General features: G+C 39.0%; 5 protein-coding genes across 6 annotated transcripts in view; 2 read left to right on the top strand and 3 right to left on the bottom strand.

The window, feature by feature from the left end:
* Positions 1-23,288, top strand: part of LOC126603268 (UPF0481 protein At3g47200-like) — a 92,411-nt gene that overhangs the window by 53,324 nt on the left and 15,799 nt on the right. The window lies entirely within an intron of this gene.
* LOC126603269 (ammonium transporter 2 member 5-like) lies at positions 103-2,342 on the bottom strand. Its single transcript, XM_050270065.1, has 3 exons — positions 1,728-2,342; positions 1,015-1,300; positions 103-812 (listed from the first exon to the last, which is right to left on the bottom strand). The coding sequence occupies exons 1-3, from the start codon at positions 2,340-2,342 to the stop codon at positions 259-261; spliced, it is 1,455 nt and encodes a 484-aa protein (XP_050126022.1). The 3' UTR covers positions 103-258.
* Positions 6,521-8,692, bottom strand: LOC126603278 (cytochrome c oxidase subunit 5b-2, mitochondrial-like). Its single transcript, XM_050270086.1, has 6 exons — positions 8,378-8,692; positions 8,030-8,106; positions 7,874-7,924; positions 7,235-7,304; positions 7,058-7,137; positions 6,521-6,869 (listed from the first exon to the last, which is right to left on the bottom strand). The coding sequence occupies exons 1-6, from the start codon at positions 8,565-8,567 to the stop codon at positions 6,825-6,827; spliced, it is 513 nt and encodes a 170-aa protein (XP_050126043.1). The 5' UTR covers positions 8,568-8,692; the 3' UTR covers positions 6,521-6,824.
* On the bottom strand, positions 11,073-18,325 carry LOC126603265 (peptidyl-prolyl cis-trans isomerase CYP95). Of its 2 annotated transcripts, XM_050270054.1 has the most exons (14): positions 18,206-18,325; positions 17,415-17,560; positions 17,197-17,251; positions 16,875-16,963; positions 16,575-16,599; positions 15,595-15,633; positions 15,135-15,252; positions 14,807-14,934; positions 14,330-14,696; positions 13,914-14,035; positions 13,101-13,302; positions 12,070-13,011; positions 11,871-11,942; positions 11,073-11,666 (listed from the first exon to the last, which is right to left on the bottom strand). In XM_050270054.1, exons 2-14 carry the CDS (start codon positions 17,490-17,492, stop codon positions 11,327-11,329), a joined length of 2,577 nt encoding a protein of 858 aa, XP_050126011.1. In that variant the 5' UTR covers positions 17,493-17,560; positions 18,206-18,325; the 3' UTR covers positions 11,073-11,326. The 2 variants fall into 2 exon arrangements, with proteins under 2 accessions (XP_050126011.1, XP_050126012.1); XM_050270055.1 differs by lacking the exons at positions 16,875-16,963; positions 17,197-17,251; positions 17,415-17,560; positions 18,206-18,325 and adding an exon at positions 16,718-16,742.
* On the top strand, positions 19,645-23,143 carry LOC126603274 (tRNA (cytosine(38)-C(5))-methyltransferase 2). The gene is made up of 10 exons (XM_050270081.1): positions 19,645-19,806; positions 19,907-20,017; positions 20,605-20,698; positions 20,777-20,895; positions 20,983-21,105; positions 21,196-21,544; positions 21,784-21,878; positions 22,078-22,143; positions 22,251-22,315; positions 22,537-23,143. Exons 1-10 carry the CDS (start codon positions 19,726-19,728, stop codon positions 22,613-22,615), a joined length of 1,182 nt encoding a protein of 393 aa, XP_050126038.1. The 5' UTR covers positions 19,645-19,725; the 3' UTR covers positions 22,616-23,143.

The following is a 23,288-nucleotide window of genomic DNA, read 5'->3' as shown; positions in this document are numbered from 1 at the left end:
GTTTCCTTTTCAGTTGGCCAGCAGATGCTATCAATTCGATATTCCGGCTTTCCAGTATGCTCCGAGGTACCCTATTCTTTGAGATTTTTTAGCCGTTAGATATTATATCGAAACTTGTGATATTATTAAGTTTATTGAAATTTTCCGTAAGAAATCAGAATCTGAAAATCTCTCTAGTACAGATAGAATTCAACATTACAAAGCTGTTATCCTTTGAAGAATCCGTTGAGCAATTTGTAGCATCAAAATCTATGAATTTTAAGCCATTTCAATTTGTCCAGCAGCTGCTCTACTTTTGGCAGCTGATGATTCAATATCATATCCTCCAAACCTTGAATTGTCAAGCTTTTCGCCTTGTCCCCAGATAGCATAAGCTTCTTCCCCATGAGCTGCTTCATCACCAATCTCCATATCCTCCGCCGACATCCGTAGCGGCACGATGAACCGAATCAGAAAACATATAATGCTTGTAACCACAACATTTAGTGTCACAATGTAAAAGATCCCGAGCAGTTGGATTCCCACTTGACGAAAGCCGGTGTGCACGTTGGGACCTCCCATCTGGAAACCATAGAATAGGCCAACATAGTTTCCGTATGTGTTATAGAACAAGAAGCTAAGCCGCGGGTGGCCAAAGAGACCGGTGAGGATTCCACCAAGGCCGCCGGCAATGGCATGAGTGTGGAAGACGGCCATTGTGTCGTCAACTTTCTGAAGGAGCAAAGATCTCTTGTGGACAACCATCATGGTAAACCAAGGGATTGAGCCAGAAAATAACCCCATTAGTATTGCTGCCCAGCCTTGCACAACACCTATATAGGAGATTGAAAATGCAACAATAATGGCTATTAGTATCTGGTACCGAAATTTGATACTTCAAACCTAAAACTGAACTTTGAAGAAAATTGAGTAGAAGTGAGATTTTATCACAGCGTCGTGCCTCTTAAAGACAGGATGTCCTGCATAGAGAATTTATGTGACGGATATGCAAAACTGTAGATTTTGTGAACTTACCAGCAGCAGGGGTGATGCAAACTAAACCAGTGATCATTCCCTGAACAGCCCCGATGACCGAAGGTTTACGGAAGAAAGTGATGTCAAGCAAAAGCCAAGTGAGCAAACTGGTAGCAGTGCAGACATGAGTGTTCAGCACAGCCAAGGAGGCATCAACACTGACCACGTAAGGGTCTCCGCCATTAAACCCTGTCCAGCCCATCCAGAGAAGTCCTGCACCAGTCAACATAAGAAGAATGTTGTTGGGAGGAAAACTTGCCCTGTCTTTCTTCGAACGTGGACCAACCTGCATTGCGAATTAGACCCCGAATCAAATCATATTTCTTAAGAAGTTTCTGGTTTTGAGACATGTATTGCGAAAGTGTTTGAAAAGAGTAGACTTCAAAGGGGTAAGAGAAAGTAATTTTGCTACAAAATGTGCTCCACATAAAAGTTTAGCAATTGAAAATATACCCAGCGTAGTGTAACTGTTAATATTAGTGAGAAACACTTAACGAATCAAACTACAAAAAGAAAAAAAGAACCTTGCCTAACAACTATTAATGTTCGATGCAATGATATTCGAGTCCAATAACAGTTTAGTCCAGTTTTTTTTTTTCATCGAAAAGGTGCTTATTGTTTTCTACTATGAAAGAGATTTCCGAGGGACTTATTTATGAAGACACCGGAAAGAGCAAGAACAAAAAGAAGAATGAAAAGAAGGGTTTTCCTACCCAATAGGCAGCTGTGAACCCAGCAACACCAGAAGAAAGATGGATCACATACCCACCAGAATAATCAATGAGTCCTCTCCTGGAAAGAAACCCATTAGGGCTCCAAATACTAAAAGCTCCAATGGTGTATGAAAAAGTTAGCCATAAAGGCACAAACAACATCCAAGCATAAAAGTTCATCCTTCCCAAAAGCGCCCCAGCAATTAAAATCAAAGTAATTGCTGCAAACACAAATTGGAAATAAACCATTGTGGCATTTGGTATTTTCCCCATAAATGCCTGCTCCAAGAGATACTCCTGGTTAAGTGCCACGTCAGGTTTCCCCCAAAACCGAAGACCCTTGATTAGGACATCCCCAAATGACATTTGGTATCCCCAACCAACCCAACAAATAAGAACACAAGCAAATGCATAGAGTGCCATGAAAGCCGAGTTCACAGCCCATTTCTTCTTCACCGCACCACCGTATAGGATTATGAGCCCCGGGACACTCTGGAGGCCGACCAAAGTTGCGGCTGTCAGCTGCCACGCGTTGTCACCTTTGTTCATCCATGCCGGACTGGCCTCATCCGGTATGAGGTTAATAGGCAAAGGAGCGTATGTGATGTTGCTCATTTTGTTTCCTTATCACACCCCAAAAAAATGTCGCACACAGGCACTCCAAAAGTGCTTAAGCTTAAGCAGTTTGTAGAGAACTTGTGGATTTAGGAGCAACTAAGCAGTGCTTTTATTGTAGAGATTAGGGTTTTGATTCTCACGAAAAAAGCTGTCACTGTGATGTCCAATTTTTGGTGTTATTTGATTGATTTGTGTTGTTGCTAAACAATGTGTCCCCTTTTTTGTGTATTAGGTGTCCGACTGCTACATGTAGTTTTGGACATTTGGCGGGCATTCCAACCGTTTTAACTGTATCTTCATAGATGCCTCGGCCGTTTAGCTCGCTCCCAGTCATAGACTAGAGAACACCATACAAAGAGGTGAAAAAAAGATTTAAACATTGGTTAAGAGTAATGTTACACTTATCATAATTTTTATATCACATTTGTATCATCTCTATAATAGACATAAAACTCACTAACACACGTATATCCTGTCTTTATTATATAGTGTATATCCTTTATGTGGACAAAATAAGACTAGAAGACAAGCAATATTAAGTTCTAGAATTCCAAAGGTTATAGGAATTACCAAAACCAGGGAAAAAAAAAAAAAAGAGAGAATAGAATGGGAGGGGAGGGGTTCAAATTGGAATCATAGGCATTATAAATTTGAGGGCTTGAATATCGACAAATATCCATATTAAGATAATTTTTTTACTTTGGCGAACATTTTGGATAAAAATGCACAGCATAAATATGGACAAGGATTGTCTGGGCTCCCACTTCCGTGCCCTCCTGTTTGTGCGGTCACGGTTAAGTCACGTCAACATTTTATATTAATATTCATTTTTGTCTTATTATCTCTATAAAAAAAACAATATAAAATATTGACATGGACCACAAAAACAGGAGGGCACGGGAGGGCAGACAATCCTTGTCCCATAAACATATGTATTTTGTTTTATTTTGGGTAATACTTATATGTATTAATGCATTATCATTCAACGGTTAAATAATAATTATATTAAATACATGTCTTTATGTAACTTATAAATGGCCGTCAAATAATGTTTTTATTAAATACAAATAAGTATTTTATTCAATCTTTTAAAATGTACCGGAAGAATATGTGTTGTATATACTATATTCAGTGTGGGTTGTGGCTTCGGATGAATAAAATAATTTCAGGTATGAAAAGATGAAAGAATGCTTCAAGACACGTCACTTTCTTTTGAAGTGTTTCTGTTGATAATCACTTTATAAAAAAAAAACTAATGAAAATAACTTAAAAACTTTGAGTTTTAAAGATAAAGACAAAATAAAAGGTAAAGTGAATAGTACCATGATTGATTTTTTAGTATAAAAATATGATTTTTCGTTAAAGTGAATAGTACCAGAAGTTTTTCGTTAAAGTTCCCTTAATAAGTCTTATGAATAAATTCAACCTGGCCAGTCAATGTTTGCACAACTAAAAGAAAAACTACACGCATTAGATGATTTTTTTGGTACTTGAGATTGAATTTAGACCGATAACTCAATAGATCTCAATAGATTTAAGGAATAAATAAAAATGTTGTACAAATTTCAAGCATGAATGAGTTGAATCGTGATGGAAAGTTTCAAGAGTAATTATTACTTTACTATCGGGCAGTATTTTGGTTTTCAAATTTTTATACATCAACTTTTTTTTATTTCAGTCTCATACCAAAATCAAGATTATGGGATATTTTCATATTTATATTAAATTTTTCATTAAAATCTCTATTAATGAGTGACGTGGAGCTCACGTGAACAACAATAATGCAGAATCGTGGCATGGTGAGCCCAACGTGGACATATGACTCGCAAAATATTTTTTTTGGCAAAAAAAAAAGAAAAAAAGAAAAAAAGATATTATGACAGGTCCATGGATTTTCCATAGGCCCCGTGCAATATTTTTTAGGCCTTATTATTTTATTAAAGGAAAATTATCTACTTCCACCAGATGATTGTAGGATGGTAGTTGGTTTTTTATTTCGACGATATACTTACATCAAAAGGTAGGAGATTTGGCTAGACGCACAATAAGACAATTCTAATAATTTGGTATTGAGCTTGTAATTAATGAGATTTCTCACTTTTAAATAGAGAGAAATATCACTAAAATATAAATTTGTAATGTTAAATAACCACATAAGAAAATCTTAAAGGTCACTCATTCTACTTCTAGTACCACCCTCGCCCAAACACGCGAAAGACTTTCCAAGAGATCATTCATCCACTAGTACCCTCTGCCAAACATGTTATAAGGTTCACTAACATGCGTGGGTAAACAAACATGAACTGAGCCCCATTTTGATACAACAAACTGTTTAATTGTCAATATTATATGAACTCTTTTTAGTTATCTAAAAACGTTTATTTGGAAATATTTTTTAAATGACTGGAAGCGTCCGACTTTTACCCTAAAAAGCCTTTCACATATAAAGTTGGCATGTCATGACTGACAATTATACAAAACAAGTTATAAGTTTTCACAAATAACATAGAACTTCAAACTAATAAGAGCTCCCTCCTATCAATTTAGTTTTATTTTATTCGATATTTCAATTAATCTAACTGCGAAGGGAGGGATTTGAACTTGGAGGCAAAGAGGCAATTACACTTGTAGCTAACTTGGCTACATCTAAGCCTGCGGGCCTGCGCTCTCTACAACCAGTTACCACTGAGAAAATATGGGGTTTCCATCAACATAAGAATCCAAGTCATCCTCCATGATCTTCTTCATCAGCAATGCCGCCTTCTCTCGGGCTCTCGGTGATCCTCTGACCGAAATATCAGCTACCAAAGTTGAGAAGTCCGGCAGCCTCAAAGCGTCTCTCACGCAGCCCTCACTTTCATCAAACAGGAGCAGCAGGATTTCAGCCGCACCTTCCTTACTCAGCATGCACCTCCCTTTTAACACTTCTACCATTGAGCTCACAATCTGGTCGGTTTTGCTCAAAGCATTCAGTCCTTCATCAAACCTAGCAAGAAGGCCAAGAACCTGGAGAGAAGTTCCGGCTAGATCCTCGCTGTCACTGCTCCCCACCACTTGGATGAGCGCTTGAACAGCTCCTTCTCTCACTGCCAAAGTGCAGTTCCCGTGAAACCGAACAAGCTCAGCTAGAGAGCTGAGGAGGTGATGGGTGGCAGGACCGCGAGGGCCGGAAATGACCTTGACTAGTAACTGGATGGTGCCTGCTACGCCAAACTTGGCCTTGTTCTTGTCAAGCATTGCCAAACTGCAAACCAGAGAGGAAGCTACCTTGCCGGACTCCGCGGAGGTCAAAGAGGCAATTATCGAATTCAGATGTTTAAGGGTTTTAATATCCGCAAGAGATTGCTTCAGATCCGGATTCAGGGACAGGTTGAAGAGGACAGACAGCGAGAGAACCTGAATGCTGTCGGAGGAAGATTTCGAGAGGGCAAGTAAAGCGGGGATGGCTCCTTCTGTCTGTGAAACCAAGCTCCTGTTTTGGGGACTCACCTTGGTGATGGAAACTAAAGTCTGGAGAGCTTTCTGCTGCACTTCGTGAGAATCCGACTGAGCCTCCGAGAGATACTGCCTGATTGCCTCGCGAACCCGAGGAGCTGACATTGTTGGGAGTACTGGTTTCAGAGCAGGGGCAGGCATGCTTAAGCAGTCTTCAGGGTTGAAGCCTTGCATACAAACTTACCAAGAAAATGATCACACAAAGTTGAGACTTGAGACAAAAAATTCGATGATTCCAATGCTTTGTTGCATCGAATTCTTGGAAAAAACCTCCAAATATATTTGGTCTTGGGGTCCCATAAAAAGCAGTATTAGAGGATATTCCAAACGCAAAAGACACTAACATCCAACAATTTATCCGCTTTATCCATCATTTTTTACTGTCTTTGACCTCAAAACCATATTCAATACAATGAAATGGTTTCCGCACGCACATTTTCTCGTTCTCCGCATTCGTGTTTACTTTTACCCTTTATTTGTTCTTTGATTTTTTCACTCTAGAGTCCAAAAAAATCAAGGGTGTGTCAGGGGTGAAAAGTGGTGTGCAGTAACCGCTTCTCAGTTTCGAAAAAAAAAAGAAAAAAAAAAGGAGGAATGTAATATTGACGATTTCGAACAACACGTAACATCCTTCAATAGATAAATGGAAAGTAAGAGACGACAACAACAACAACAAAGCCTTTTCCCACTAAGTGGAAAGTAAAAGACAATTATGTAAATTGTTTTGATCTTCGGACACAATGTATTCACGATTATTTTGATCTTCGGACACAATTCAAAAATATTAGCGACTCAAAAGAATCCAGTTCTAATGAACAGACCATGAAACCAAAATTATCACCGACTGAAACATCGTCGGACACGATCTCTTAAGAACTACGTTAAACAAGCCAAAAAAGAATTATTGAAACTACACAGTATAAAAAACTGCCTCCTCGTCGCGTAAATCAAATTTTTATTTGTGCAAGAAACTTGTCGGGCGGATCAATGATGACCATCTGGAGGACCCCCTTTGCCTACCACTTCCAGCTGTTAACAGATTAGAGAAGTCGATTATTTCAAGCACAAGTTCATCTATTTACAAAAGATGTAACAGAGACTACAACGTAATAATCTACCCATACCGTAGTGAATATACACGGAAAGAAACGACTTTCAACACCAGGAGGGATAGAAGAAAATAATAAAAAGGAAAGAATAAGACTCGAGCAAGTCACCTTAAAAACTTGGGTACAGACAGGGCATTCATATATCTTTCCTTTCTCCAGCCAAAACCACACGACATCGTGCTCATCTTCTGCAGACATATTCAGAAATTACAGTTAGCCGAAACCTCAGAATGACTTAAGTTGACCAGGGATAAAAATATTATGCAACTAAATGGGGAACTTTACCTCCTCCCTCAATACCAGGGCATCCAACTATTCTTTTGTCATAGACAGACTTGACGATTGCAGGTGCTTCCTACAAGACCGAAAGTATAGTAGGATCAGTTACATGAGAATGTTGATTGAAGACCACCACATAATTCCAATTAAATGGAAGATGTTGTACACAGTTTTACACACTTTCGCATTCATTTGACATTTACGCAAGGAAATGAGAGGTAGAGTGCACGAAGAGATTCGATATTGACAAGCAAAGTTGTATTCTTTCACTAAAAAGACAGGAGCTCCCGCAATTATTAGGAATTTTGAAGATTAGGAACACAGTTAAAAGACTTCCACAAGCACTGGTTTACACAACTTCTAAGACAACCATCGGTCCATCACTCTTTGGCAGTTAAAAGAAGATACAGATGATTAGTCCTTTTTTTTTTTGGTTAAGCGAGATGCCCATGGCAAGCCCATGCCATAGAACAGTGAAGCACAAAATCTGGTAACATTAAATTTCCAATCATGGTGCAAATCACATTTATGATGCATACTTGTGAATGAAGCAACAAGAACATGTCAAATTTTTTTGAAGTTCCTTCCTATTAACCGACTAACTATAACAAAAATGAAATCCATGAGATCAAATAGAAATACTACCTTGGTACCGAAGGGACCAACCGGATAATTGATTTCAAGAACGTCCCTTCCCTGCATATAATGAGATCAACCACTAAGAGTAGCGCGTAATTAAGCAAACCTCATATCTTCATAACATTTCGATAAAATTGCAAACCAACAATCGTAATTATCAACCTCAAGCTCGGCAGCAAGTTCCTCAAGCTCGTGACCGGTAGCAGCCGGATGAACTTCTTGAGGGTTTTTCTTGAGAGCTTCATATGGCACAAAAAGAATATAAATCAACACATTATATATAAAATCTCCAATTCGTGAGACCGCACAGAGGATTAGGGTTTCAATGTGAGAAATTTTGAATTTTTGATCCATAATTTAATCACAATCATTAGCAGGTTATCCGCTTCTCATTTCTGAAAATCCGAAAAATAAATAAATGCGCCTACATTTTCCAGGGAACCAAACAGAAAACAACAACCTAATCGAGATCAGAACAACGTATAAATAAGGAAGAAAATGGAGACGCACCGGAGGTGGAAGCGGAGGCAATGTGGGGGGAAGAGGGAGGCGCGGATTTGGCCAACGGCGTCGACGAAGGGGAAGACGCCGAGGGGATTACGAACCGACGGGTGTGATTGAGAGACGAGGATCTGCGTGAGGCTGAGGCGGCGAGGTTTTGGAGCTGAGCCGAGGAAGTAGATGCCACGCGCCTCCACATTTTAGCGGCGTCTCGGTGAGGATTTGTTTGGTGTATTTGATTATTTCTCCTCTGCGGAGTGCGCGGGACTCAGCGATTGCCAAATTTTGTGCGCGAGAGTCACTCAGAAGCTGAATCACATAGGATTTTGCAGCCTTTTATACCTTTTTGGTTTGTCGGGTCGGGTCAGTTTTATCATTTTGTATCGGGTTAATCCTGTAATTACCATTTTACCACTAAGCTAAAAGATTTTTTTAGTTGGATGCCAAGTTTAAGGTCGGGCAGTGTTTGCTTCGATCAAACTAGTTATCCTATTAAGAATAGGACCAAAACAAAAAGGAAAATTTCCCATATAAGAATCATTTTATCAACTTTCTCTTTTCTATATTTGTTTTTTTTATTTTTTTAAGGTTTAAAGATGAGATATAAAACTGTAATCGTATTGAAATCATTCTTAGTCTTCTTCTTTTAACTTTCCGTTTACTTTAGTTGGTGTTTAATTGTTGATGTGATAGTCGTCACCTTTTAACCCTCACACAATTAATTAACAAGAAGTTTTAGATCTAGTTATCACTTTTGATATTGGTTTGAAATTGAAAGCCCTGGAATATATTGAGGTATATATTTAGATCTTGAGCGTTTCAACCCAATGTCACCTTCGTAATATATTCGAATATAATTTGTAAGGACCCTTTTGGATTCATCATATGCATTTGTAACGCCCTTTTATTCCGAAGTATAACAAAGCATTGTAACGCCCTTTTCTACCAGTATCACTAGGACACCTTAGCGATGGATGTGAACAAAATTATCAGTGAGATGATGCTAGGGTTTATGGATCCTAGGCAAATCAACGATACCCACTTGGTGTTGATCCCAAAGGTCCTAAACCCGGATTCTGTCTTGCAATTCCGTCCCATCAGCTTGTGCAACTACTCCTATAAGGTGCTCTCAAAGGTCTTAGCCAACCGTCTGAAGCTGATTCTTCCGAATCTTATCTCTCATACACAAAATGCTTTTGTGGCGAGAAGATTAATTCAAGACAATATTGGCATTGCACATGAGCTATTCCATTTTCTAAAAACAAGGAAAGCAAAATTTAAATTCGAGTTGGGAGTCAAACTGGAAATGCACAAAGCCTATGACCAGGTCAAATGGGATTTCCTTTTGGCTGTGATGGAGAAATGGGGTTTGATGAGCGTTGGAGAAGTTTGATCTTGGGTTGCCTATCCTCGGTGAATTTTGCTATTATCCTGAATGGACAACCTTGACCCAAATTTGCACCTTCACGGGGGTTTCGGCAGGGACACCCTTTATCCTCATATCTTTTCCTACTGGTCAGTGAGGTATTGTCACTCCTTATCCAGAAGTAATGTGAGCAGGGAAATATTATTGGTGTGAAAATGAGCCTCTCGGGTCCGAGTATTTCCCATATCATATTTGCCGACAATACTCTAATCTTCCTAAAGGCGGAGGAGGAGAACTGTTGGTGCTTAAGTTGGTGATTGATGACTACTGTCTGGCCTCGAGGCAACATGTGAATAAGGCGAAATCCAGTGTCTTCTTCGAGGCTAACGTGCCAGAGGCACTTTGTCAAAAGTTGATGCTGATTCTTGGAATGGAGAGAGTTGCGAATTCGGGCCTTTATCTAGGTGTGCCGGCTATATGGGGTTGATCCAAAAAATGTGGGCTTGCTTATGTTAAAGGAAGGATATTGAAAAAACTTCAAGGTTGGAAGAAATCATCCCTCTCACAAGCGGGCCGCGAAGTTCTCATTAAGGCAGTGGCGTAAGCTACTCCTGCTTACCCTATGAACCTATTTAAGTTTCCTTCGTCACAAATGGATGCTTTGATTTCCAAATTTTTTTTGGGGGGGGGGGGGGGAGGGACAAAAAATGTTGAGCATAGAATTCACTGGGTCTCTCGTGAGAAGTTGGGCCGACCTAAGGAGGAGGGAGGCTTAGGCTTAAGGAACTTTGAGGCGTTTAATGAGGCCCTCCTGGCCAAGCAATGCTGGAGATTGATTACGAACCCGAATTCTCTGTAGGCTTCGCTTCTTAAAGCTATATACTTTCCTAACTGCTCTTTCCTTGATGCAAGGAGGGGCGGACGAGCCTCTTGGGCTTGGTCAAGACTTCTTGTTGGACGAGATATTCTGAAGGGGGGAGCTCACTGGCAAATCATGAATGGTCAGCGTATGCGTGTATGGATTGACAGATGGCTCCCGTCCATCCCTGAGGGCAAACCATCACTACATGCCTAAAGGTAAACTCGTTAATTTGCTCGGAGAGCGGGGAGTGGAATATTGACTTTTTAAAACCTTTCTTGGTTAAGGAGGAGTTTGATGCTATCTTGGAGACTCAAATCGGAGAGCCAACACTAAATGACAGATTGGTATGGCCCTTTGAGAAGAAGGGGATGTTTACTGTGAAATCTGGATATCACTGGGCTCATAATGGTACTCAATCAATGAGGCACCAAAAATAAAATAACAATAAAAAATAAAAACTCGAACTCAAACTCAAATTAAGAAAAGGCACCAAAATATGACCATCTAGCAGCACAAGATCCACAAATCCTCATGGGTAAACTCCACATGCAATAAAACCGCATCAACGGGATCGCGTGCCTAAAACTCATAGTACCCCAAGCAATACTTCTCAACATATATCCTTAAACAATCCAATTATTTATAATCTAAGCTAGTCCGATAACACCCGTAAAGGCTACCAATAGCCAACTCCACCAAAAGTGGAACAAAACATCTACCTTCAACTCGGCTAGGGGGAAACATCATCGTACGAAACCAACCCCTTCTTCCCTATTGGGCTTCCTGATGATGACCTAGACCTGCTTTTTCCGGTCCGAATTGGAGATTTGGAATCCAGAGAGGACCTTGATCTTGATCTTGATCTTGATCTTGATGGGCTCCTGCTTCTGGATGGAGATCTTGCCCTCTCAACCCGAGGAGAGACACGTGATCTAGACACCTCCACTGGAGAACGACTGCGGCTCTGGATGGGGCTACGACTTCGGACAGGGCTACGGCTCCTACTATAGTTTCGGCCGCGATAACGGGGGCTACGTGATACAGGACTTCTGCTTCTTCTGCTTCTGTATCTGCAGATATGTGTGAAATGATATGATCCAACCACAAATATAACGACTAAGGGGGGAACACAATCGTATGGCTCCAAGTTTTATTTCAAATGCATTTATCTTTTTTGGAAACTCGGACTCTTCACCGACATGCAGTTCAACATAAGCAGCCTGATTACTAGTCATGCACAATAGATGAAGCTTATAAGAGGGCGATCATCGTACCTAGGAGGTGTTCTTCTTGGTGGGCTTCTATAGCGCCTTGGAGAGTACCTCGACCTTCTATAACTTGAATATCTAGAAACACAAATTGGGCATGCACGTTATGTGCAATTGCAATGCAAAAACAAAGCTGCCAGTTAATCATCATATCATCTTACACCATCTGATGGTAAAAGAACTTTCCCAAAGACTTGCAAATTACCTGTCACGATCACTTCGACCACCACCATAACGATAAGATCTCACAGGAGACAAAGAAGGGGTTCTGTACCTCCGTGCATAAGAGTACCGCTGACTGAAACCCCGCCCTCTTCTAATGCGCTTTGGTGAGCCATCAGGTGAAGCACTTCTTGACAAGCTCCTCCCCCGATCTGGTGATATAGGCGACCTTACCCTCCGCGCTACTGGGCTAGGACTCCTTGAATAGCTGCGACGGTTATTCCTGCTTGGGGCCCTCAATGGACTGCGGCTAGCAGTTTTCCTAGAAGGAACCCTACCTGAACTTCTGCTTGCACTCCTTCGAGAAGATCTAACTGGGCTTCTGCTTCTTGAAACTCTTACAGGGCTTCTGCTTGCACTCCTTCGAGAAGATCTAACTGGGCTTCTGCTTCTTGAAACTCTTACAGGGCTTCTGCTTGCACTCCTTCGATAAGATCTAACTGGGCTTCTGCTTCTTGAGACTCTTACAGGGCTTCTGCTTGCTCTCCTTCGAGAAGCTATGACTGGGCTTCTGCTTCTTGAAGCTCCAACAGGGCTTCTACTAATTGACTTGCGCAATGATTTTCTTGGTGGACTTCGGCTTACGCTTCTTGGAACTTTTACCGGGCTTCTACTATATGGTGGGCTCCTGCTTACAGGACTCCTGCTTATGCTTCTTTGAGACCGGCCTTTCACTGGACTCCTACCCTTCCAGCCCCTCATTGGACTTCTGTTGAAACCTCTGACTGGGCTTCTACTGCTATCGCTTCTAACAGGACTCCTGCTGATGCTCCTGCTCCTCTGAGGGGGAGGAGGGCTTCTACTAACACTCGAACTCCTGCTCTCACTCCGTTTGTGACTTAAACTTGGGCTCTTGGTCGGACTCCTCCTGGGACTGATACTCATACTCTTACTCATGGCCCTCTTAGGGCTGAAGCTTCGGCTCCTGCTCATCAACTTTTAATAAAATACCAGATCTGGAAGAATCGGTAAGCATAAAGAATAACTGAGGTGTGACAAGAATGGAAAGAAGACCTAGATTTCCCTGGGTGATCATCAACTATGTCAGGCTGTCTATCTGCACTTTTGTCATATTTAGCACCTGCAAGTCCATTGCTCCGCTGCTCTCCATTCTCCTTAGGATATATACCGCCTTTCACAAGCACTTCTGCTTCCTCCATCTTTTTAGAGTAGATTGAAGCATCGCCTTCATCTGCAAGAAGTGGTTGGTTTCCAACTGCATAAATTACAGAAGACTATGAGAATGAAACACGTGTCAATTAGTAAGACAGTGAAACAGTGTCTCAGGTCTGCTTGTGGGCATTGACCCATTGTAATAACGTCCTGAATCATCTTAGCTCAAATTCATTTTTCCATTAAGCACAACGTTCAACATTAACAATCCAAGGTCGCAACAAAACAGATATTCAAGTTCAACCCGACAAAAGTAAAAGTATAAGAAGCTTGAAAAATGCAGGTCACATACATGATAAATAAACACAATTCAAGGATAGCTTTGACCCATTCACTAATAAGATGCTGAACCACAGGATCCCTACATATAGCAAACCCAGTCACCAATAGCTATATTTGCTCACTTCTCCAAAACAAATATCACTCCCCCCCCCCTCCCCCCCCAACCAAAAAAAAAAAACCCCTAACTATAAAAACCAAAGTTGCAAAAGAAAAGGTAAACAAGTACAATCTTGACCAAGAATGATTTACCACAAGTAAAATCTTGCGAGCAAATAACTACTATCATCTGGAAGGTGAGATACAACAATTATCACAACAGATTTACCACAACTCAAGAATGCTGAATGAAAGCAAGAAAATTAGTTTAAGTACCAGATTTTTCAGATATGTCCTTCTTAGACTTTTGATCCTTCCTTTTGGCATCCAGGCCATCATCTTCACAGCTACTTTCACTTTTATTTTCACTCTCAGAATCAGTAAGACCGTCCGATGCCCTAGAGAACAGAATTTAATATCAGCAAAGTATGAATTTAAGTCCTTATAAACATTCGGATGTCATACCTAAACCATTTTCTAAATAAGGTTTCCTATAAATAAAAACATATCAGGCGGGAACTTTAACAACTAAAAGGGCTTTACAGCACAGAGACATAGCAACAAGGACTAGTGGGTGTACTGTACATAACACTACTCAAGTAAAAAAAGTATTTGCACGTGAAAAAGTCAGAACAATAAGGGTGAAACTATAAAATAACTTTTGAATTACAAATAAATATCAAGCATATAACCTTTTTGATCTGATCTTAGATTTCTTATCATGACGCTTTCGCTTTTTGTCGCGCCTTTTATCCCGCCTTTTTCCACGTCTATGCTTGTCTCTTTTAGAAGACCTCTTTCTTTTCTTACGCCTGTCATCACTTGAAGAACTAGCATAAGATGATGAGGACAAGTCCGAGTCAGACTCACTATCTGACTCAGATGATTCAGATTCAGAATCTGAGGAACTATCGGATTCAGATGAATCATATCTCCTTCTCCTCCTCTTCTTTCTATCTTTTGAAGATTTTTTCTGTTTTCCCCTTCGCCTCACTTCATGACTATTAGCTTCTGAAGAAGCATCCTTCCCAACTTTCACTTTACTTGCTCTCTTTATGTCTGCACATACAAACAATCAAATAAAAATAATAACCCTTAATACCAATAGTTTTTCATATTGCTGAGAAATTAGGTAAGATACAACTAAGTAGTTTATCCATTATTATTACCTTCATTATAATCACCACAATTGATCACTTTAACTAATACAGTTGGTTTCCCATCTTCATCGCCCGCATTTTCAATCTTTTTCAGGACCTCATGCCCTTGTACAAGCTTCCCAAAAACTATATGCTTTCTGTACAATGATATACAACTGTAATTAGACTGAAGAATACACATCATCTCATCAGATATTGAACAGTCTGAGGAAATCATGTACCACCAATTTATAAAACTGCCTACTAAATGGCAAACAGTAAGAGAACTTACACAAAAGCGAACAAAATCAGGTCTACAGTAAAAGAGAAGTAAAAAGAAGAGAGAATGAAAGCATACCTGTCAAGACTACGATTAGCTGCAAAAGTGATGTTGAAATGAGAACCTAAAGAGTCACGAACAGCAACAGGCATAGATAGAAGGCCAGGTCCAGAGTGTTTTAGCACAGGTGACTCATCTGAAGAAAAGTTAACTAACGGTATTAATACTCACAAGTCCCAAATTAAATAGCATTGAAATAATAACTTAACTACACCAGAAAACACACATACTAATTGAACACTTGGCAATTTCAAGATAATTCAACTCAGTTTATAGACTACACTTCCCTTGAGCAATGAGTATTGCAATCCCTACTGAAGGAAGCTTGTGACAGTGAGACATGATCACAAACTTAAAAAGTAGAGACAAAGAGTGAACAGGGGCTACAATCATAGTTTATTCATAAACATGAGTTGTTAATTGAGCTTGTAGAAATATTGCGAGACAGAGAGATAGTGATGCAGATACTGTAGATTACCTGGAAACTTCTCACCATAAATGCTTTCACCAGCTGTGCCTACAGATCAAACAAAAAAACCAGAGTCAAACTCAGACTCAAGTCACATTAAAAGGGACCTTCCACTATGCTTGGTATCACTAGAGTAAACAGCATTTCGGGAGCAGCATTACAAAAATAGGGTCATCATTGGTAGTTTTTTATAATACTACAGCAAAATCAATTATTCCACCGGAATTTAAAATTGTGGTTTTCAGTGTGATTATCCATAAATGATTTCAACAAAAAAATATATCACAATGCCTACTACTGCCTGTACAGCCAAGATCCCCTTTATGCTTCTAGGTCAGCTCACCAGGGATTGATCCCCATCCCATTGAAGAGGCCTTTTGTAATTGATTGTGTTTACAGCCTATTCCAATTATCTCTCTTTGCCTAGTTTTATGCCCCTTCGTTTTAAGCTCAAGCAAGACCCTTCTAATTTTCCAGAACTTAACCAAAAAAAAAAAAATCAAAGTTAAAACATAGCAAAACATTTAGAACTTGATCTCCAATCAGCATCTCTATTTTCCAACATAAATTTCCAAATCAATAAACATAAATATAATTCTCTGTATATTCAAAGCCAAGAGTATATCAGTATGGGAAGCCTAATTGAAATTATGTTTATCATTACAGCATTTATCTTAAACAGGCTGCATTATGCCATCTCATTTTGGTAATCATACGCTCAAACACTACTATAAACATCACTGCTTGAAAATAAGTATTGCATACCCAAAATCAACCCATTAATTCTCATAAAATTTCTTGAAATTATGTGCCTTTTTATTTAAACCAACATTTATCAACACTTTTTTTTCTCAGTCCATCTCCAAATAAATGATTTTCTTATTAAAGAACATTGAATTCAGACAAGAATTTGGCCAAGGTTTAATGTGCAAGCTGGAGTGGCACATTAAATGCAAAAGCTGCAGGAAATAAATAATTATAATACTTACCATCTCTTTTGACAAAATCGCCACCCTGAAAAACAGACAACATCCATTAATCCCTCTAAGTTATAAAGGAAATGTGTATGCAAAACTGGGTGGGCATGACAAAGCTAGTAAATTTCAAGGATATACAACTTAGTAAGTACAACCTTAAAACTATATCACAAGAAAAGCAGTCGTGACCATCAGCCCTGTATCCTACAGCATAAACAAGAGTAACTGACTACAAGACAAACCACTGCTAAGTCATGCTCAACCAGAAAATCCTATGGAAGACGAATCTAGAAGTAAGATAAGGAGGCATACCTGTGCTATATAACCTTTTATAATACGATGGAAAAAGGACCCTTTGTAGTGCAGTGGTTTTCCACTTTTTGGACTGATTCCCTGCTCTCCTGAGTATTCAATAAAACAACAAATACATGAGAAAAGCAAACCTTCTGATTTTAGTCTGGTACTATATCATAGCATCCCCAAAGAAGGGGAAAAAGTGCAATCTCAGAAGCAATACTAGAAATTGATTATACGAATTGTTCAATTCCATAGAGCAATTCATGTAAACAAGTTTGTTACAGAATCCCGTATATATGAATAACAAATAAGTTCTGAACCAAATGATATATATTACCTGTGCATAGAGCACGGAAATTTTCTGCAGTCTTGGGAACAACATCAGAGAAAAGCTGTAAAGCAATCACCAAGGAAATTATAAAGGTCAAGCTCATTAGGAAATGCATAAATAGTCACATAGCAGGAGCTGAGACAAGCAACAATAACTCATCATTCATCACACAGTTTACACCGAACAACAAATAAAGACTGAATATATTTGTTCATGAAAAGTACCTCAAAAACCATTCTTTCGTAAGGATCACCATCGACGGACACATCCATAAAAACCAAAGGGTTCTTCTTCTTCGTCATTTGTTTGTCTCCCAGAAACAAAACTCAAACCAGTATAACCACTGATACAAGGACCTAATTGCACCTCACTGAGCCAACCACAGCCATATTAGTAAATTCAACGATAAAAAACGTGGAAAAAAAATCTATTCAACTATTACTCAATCACCCCATGTACAAATATGATATGTTCTAACTGTAAATAAGTATTTCCGGAGTCAGAAAAACGATCATATTGACCATAGAAGCCGCCCCGGCTTCACCCAAAACCCGCAACACTTAACAGATGTAAGAATCTAAACAGGCAGACATATTTTTAAGTTCCAAGTCCAGTACTAATTACATTAAATCTTATCATCTATATAATACAAGCAAACCCAGATCAGAAAATGCAAAAGCAATCCTAATCCTAATCAATAAACAAATCGAGCTCCGAATCCTTAAACCCTATCGAAATTTCCACAAACCCTAAACCCAAATGCATGCGCAAGACACGATAACCACATCATCGAACTAAATTGAAAACATATATAACTTTATTTCTCATCAAACTTTCCAACTAATGAATTCAATTATATAAACAAAAAAAATTTAACGAAAAGACAAAAAAAAAAAAAAAATACTCCGAATTTTCTAGTGCAAGTCTGCAACCATGTAATTTATGATGCGATAAATGGCAAAAAATTAGGCTTCTAATTGAGAAAAGAAGGGTGATGAAACCCTAGAGAGTTCACCTGAGAGACGCAGAGAGCCACAGAAAAGCGAGGAGACGAGATGAGAGAGTGAGGCCTGTCGACAAATACCTAACCTCCTGGAGAAATATATAGAGGGGGCCTAGTCCTAGCTCTAGCTGCTTCTGCTACGCGTGAAATTACTGGACTGTCCCCGTTCTGTTCTTGATAATAAGCATTTTGACAATATTGCCCCTCGTGCCTGCGGTTGTCTTGTCCCTTGTCAATAAATATATTTAGCAATACGAGTTAGCTATAATTTGATATCAAACTTGATATCTTAAGCTTATCATTAGAGAGATATCATTAGATCATAATGTTAATATCAAATTAATTACATAAGGTTCTTCTTTCAATCAATTGCAAATTCATGCCTATGCGTAAGTTTACCACTACGCATAAGGATTTGTTTGAGTCATTCTTACGCATGAGTTTCACATTGCTTTTTGTTCGTCAATTCACCAATCAATCATTTTCATAAACCTTATTGTAAAAATTTTCATTTTCTTTAAATCTGGTTAGACCTTGCATTTGAAGGGGTTTGATGCATCGTGCTTAGTTGTTTTTTGTTCTTCTCTTATTCACTATTATACCTATTTAAATTGTTGGAGATCGTGTTTTCACCATTACTTCATAGGTTGGTGTTTTCATCGATTTCGTCTCTCTTGCGGTGCGTTTGATGACAACATTGTTTCGTGTATCGGTCATAAACCTCATTATGCTTGCTTGGAATTTCACTTTCGTGCATGTAACTTTATTCCTTCATTTTTGTACTTGTAGTTGTATTTCATCAACAATACTAGTCCAACTTTTTAACTTGGGACGAAACTTATTTCGACATTTTCAAATGAGAATGTGTTTACATAAAATTAAGAAAAAGAATAAAGTTAGCCGCCAAATTGGACTAAGGTGAAAAATTACGAAATTACAAGGATGAAAATATAAAAAGAATTATAATTAGAAGAACGTAAGTGAAAATTGGAGTAAATTACAACTTGTAATTCGGCCTCTAGCAAATGCAAAACCACTGTTCTAAAAATCCCCACCTAGCGCCGCCTAGGTCCCAGCCCACCGTCCCGATTAATGCCTAGGCCCCAGCCCACCACCTAGACCACCTAGGCATCCGCTTAGACTCGCTTCGGTTGCAACTCACTTAGACAGAAAATACATAACTTTCATTTTGCATTTTGTTTTTTTCCAATAAATTGTAAGAGACTTGTTGCATACTTGAATGAACAAACATTATATCCTTATTTCACATGTTTTCATTATGTTCCAATACTTCATGATATATATGCATTCTATTTTGTAATTTATGATGAAATTATATATATTTCAACTAGAAGCAGACACTTATTTACCTGAAATATGATAGATTTACGCCTAACAACGTTTAGAACCTGCGCAAAACAAAATCGTCATTGCTTGTACATTCTCATCGGAGAACAAACGGCATGTCGTTTGCGCTTGAAAGCTTATAACGTATTAACAGTTGAGGTCTTTCAACCCGCAGGACGACGCTAATGGCGAAGGGTTTAGAGCAGCAGGAACTGGAAGAGCCGCCATGGCGGGTCCTCGAGTTCTACAGCGGCATTGGCGGCATGGTAATAGAAAACCCAATACCCCAAATACACCATTTTTTTTCTTTCAGTTTTTGAATTCTTCAACGCTTTTTGCTCAAGTTTGCATCTTTCCGATTATCAGAGGTACTCGCTCATGAAGGCAGGAGTGAACGCCGAAGTCGTGGAAGCGTTCGACATCAACGACACCGCCAATGACGTTTACGAGCACAATTTCGGCCACCGTCCCTATCAGGTTCTTCCTAGTTTTTAGTTCAATTTTGTAATTTTATCCAAATTCAAGCTCCATTTTGTACATTGTGCACAGCTAAGTACAAAATTTTGTTGCTTGATTACTTGACGATCAAAAGTTTGTAATTTATGGCTAGCCAATTTGAGTTTCTTGCACTTAGGGCCCGTTTTGTAGTAAGCACTTTTTATAGAAGTGCTTTTATCCGTTGAAATTGTTATTGAAAATCCAAGTGCTTAGTGCTTCCCACGCTTCTATGACCCAGTAAAAGCTTTTCTTCCAAACGTAGTTAGAAGCGCTTTTGGTTATCAAAAATCACGTTCAGTCACTCCATAAGCAGTTCCCAAAAGGCGCTTTATCTCTTAGATGCTGTATGTTTTGGATGCTTTACAATTTGTTTAAGGTATTTGGTGTAAATTGCTTTTCAAGTGGTTCTGTATTGGGTCATTTTGAATTTATACCATTTGTTCCGGTGTTATTTTAAGCTGCTTTTATATTTGTTCCATTACTAGTGTTTGGCTTTTCAACTGCTCAGACATGATTTTTACTTGAGCTCATCGTGTACCGAAGTTTGAATATTCTTGTTTTTATAGGGTAATATTCAGAGTCTTACTGCTGCTGATCTCGACCGTTATCGGGCGGATGCATGGCTTCTTTCTCCTCCTTGCCAACCTTACACTCGACAAGGTAAGTTTGTCATCATTGTTCTATAAAAAGATGCGTGACATTAATTTGCATAGATTTTCACTAGCTACTTATGGATAGGTCTTCAGAAGCAATCCGGTGATGCTCGGGCATTTTCATTTCTCAACATTCTTGAGTTGATACCACACACATCTCGACCTCCAATGATGTTATTTGTGGAAAATGTTGTCGGATTTGAGGTCTAGTTCTGGAATTTTTAGCTTAATTGTAGGTAAAATATTGATTTATTTTTATTCCAATTCCTTTGTTTTATCTCCTGGCTGCAGACATCTGATACGCATACAAAAATGATAGAGATATTGGGAAGAACAAATTTTGTTACACAGGAGTTCATATTGAGTCCGTTACAGTTTGATGTACCGTATTCCAGGCCACGCTATTTTTGCCTGGTAGCCCTCCTCTCTCACTGGTTCTCTAGGTCATTCAGAAACTCTTGGAAATCTCTTGAGTTTTAACACATATATTCATTTTTCTTGCAGGCAAAGAGGAAACCTTCAACCTTTCATAATCAAGTTTTCGATAATCAGCTTCTTCACTCGCTAGGGCCATTATTTGGGGATACAAATGCCGATGAGACAGTGCTCTGTGAACTTGATAAACCACAAAAGAGCCAGGATAAGTTACTTGAATCTTGTGAGCCTATAGAAAGCTTTCTTGAATTCAAGAATTGTAGTGACCAATCGGATTCCAATTTTGTGGACACCACTACTAGTTCTACAGATACTGATGGAATATTGGAGAAAGATGAAGGGAATGGATATTGTAGCGGCATCGTTGATCAGTACATTGTTCCATTAAGCTTGATAGAGAGGTGGGGAAGTGCCATGGGTATCCTTTTTCGTTATTGATAAATTCTTAGCATGAATATCGTCAGTCTGGGGGTCCACCTTAAGAAACTCTCTAAGAGTGAAAAATCAGAAATTTTATGCATAATGGATGTTAATGCAATGAGGCTATAATAAGGAAAATCTCTAATTCTTTATGTTATTTTCATTGAATAGCTCTCTCTCTCTCTCTCTCTCTCTCTCTCTCTTTCTCTCTCTCAAGCAATCCTTAATGCAGCTTAGATATTGTCTATCCTGATTCAAAACGATGTTGTTGTTTTACAAAAAGTTACCATCGATATGTGAAGGGTACAGGCTCCCTTTTGGCAACTCTGCAGGTAAGATTACACATTTGGATTACTATTGGAACACGTTAGGTTTTGATACTTAAGAACTCCCGCACTTATTAGGTTGGAACACTATTTCGAGTTCATGTACTTCACAGTTCTGTTCCTGGTCATAATATGACTCATCAAGAAACAATATCCAATGACTTTTGTGCTGCTTGACATTTACAAAATTGCGACATATATGCAGCCAAAGAATAAGGATAAAACATCTTCATTGAAGGAGCAGCACCTTAGATACTTTTCCCCAAGGGAGGTATGCTGATATCATTATACATATCTTTTGTAGATTTCTCCATTTATTGGTTTCTTGTTTTCATGTTTTCGGTGTGTCAATTGATAATTTTCCCTTGACCTACTTAGGTTGCTAATTTGCATTCTCTCCCGGAAGAATTTCAGTTTCCACAACAGATAAGCCTCAGGCAGCGGTATGCCATTATTTTATCCACTGGTTCAGCTTGATTTGTATTTTAGCAGAAAATAAACAATGCCGTGCCTTTTATTTGATGAAAATTATTCGCTGTGTGTCAAGTCAATAAGTGAAAAATACAAACTCTTCAGCTTCTCATTTTGTTGGATTCTACAGTTAAGCATGACAGTGGTTGTTCGGCAAGACTGACGTTTTCTGTCCGTTTATTTTATGCTGCAGTTATGCATTACTGGGGAACAGTTTGAGTATAGCAGTGGTTGCTCCTTTACTCAAATACTTATTTGCCGGATCATCATGATTATTCTAAGACACCCCAATTTAGTAACTGCAGCTCTCACCTTCAGCTATACGTTTGGCTCACTATATCAACCAATAAGCTTAAACTTCTCTTTGGCTCACTGTATCAACCAATAAGCTTAAACTTCTCTTCCCGGATATCTCTGCGAACTCTAACATGTGAGGCATGGACTCTGTGGATTCGAGATAAACAACTTGAACTTATCGATAAGAGGTTTTCTGAAGCTGTAAGGTGCTTGTATGTGGGGCTTTTACGTGTGCAAAGAGTAACTCAACCAAGCATGTCATCTGTAGTTCTACACTGAGCGAAGTGTCCCTGAATCACAATCAAGGATGCATCAATGTTCAGCAAATACTTTCAGCACTACGTTGATGGAACCTTCGTAGATCATCACTCCGGTGCTCGTTCCTTCCGCCTACGGTCCACCATCACAAAACATGTTCGGCAGTAGGTTGACATGAACCTTGTAATCTTATTTGGGAAACAGACATGAGATTATAAGTTTGCAAGAAAGATAGTTTTGAATTATAGTTTTGAATTATAAGTTTGCTTGGAGCAGTTCCTAAAGCACAACAAACAAAGGATCTGTGGGGATCGAAGAAAATGTAAGATAAAATATCATGCATAAACACATGTAGGGTCAATTTGGAATTGCTTTTAAAACGGCTTAAGT

The sequence above is a fragment of the Malus sylvestris genome, chromosome 15, assembly GCF_916048215.2.
Source record: "Malus sylvestris chromosome 15, drMalSylv7.2, whole genome shotgun sequence".
Lineage (NCBI taxonomy): Eukaryota > Viridiplantae > Streptophyta > Magnoliopsida > Rosales > Rosaceae > Malus > Malus sylvestris.
Note: the sequence above shows the minus strand (reverse complement) of the source record. Positions and strands in the feature narration are given on the sequence as shown.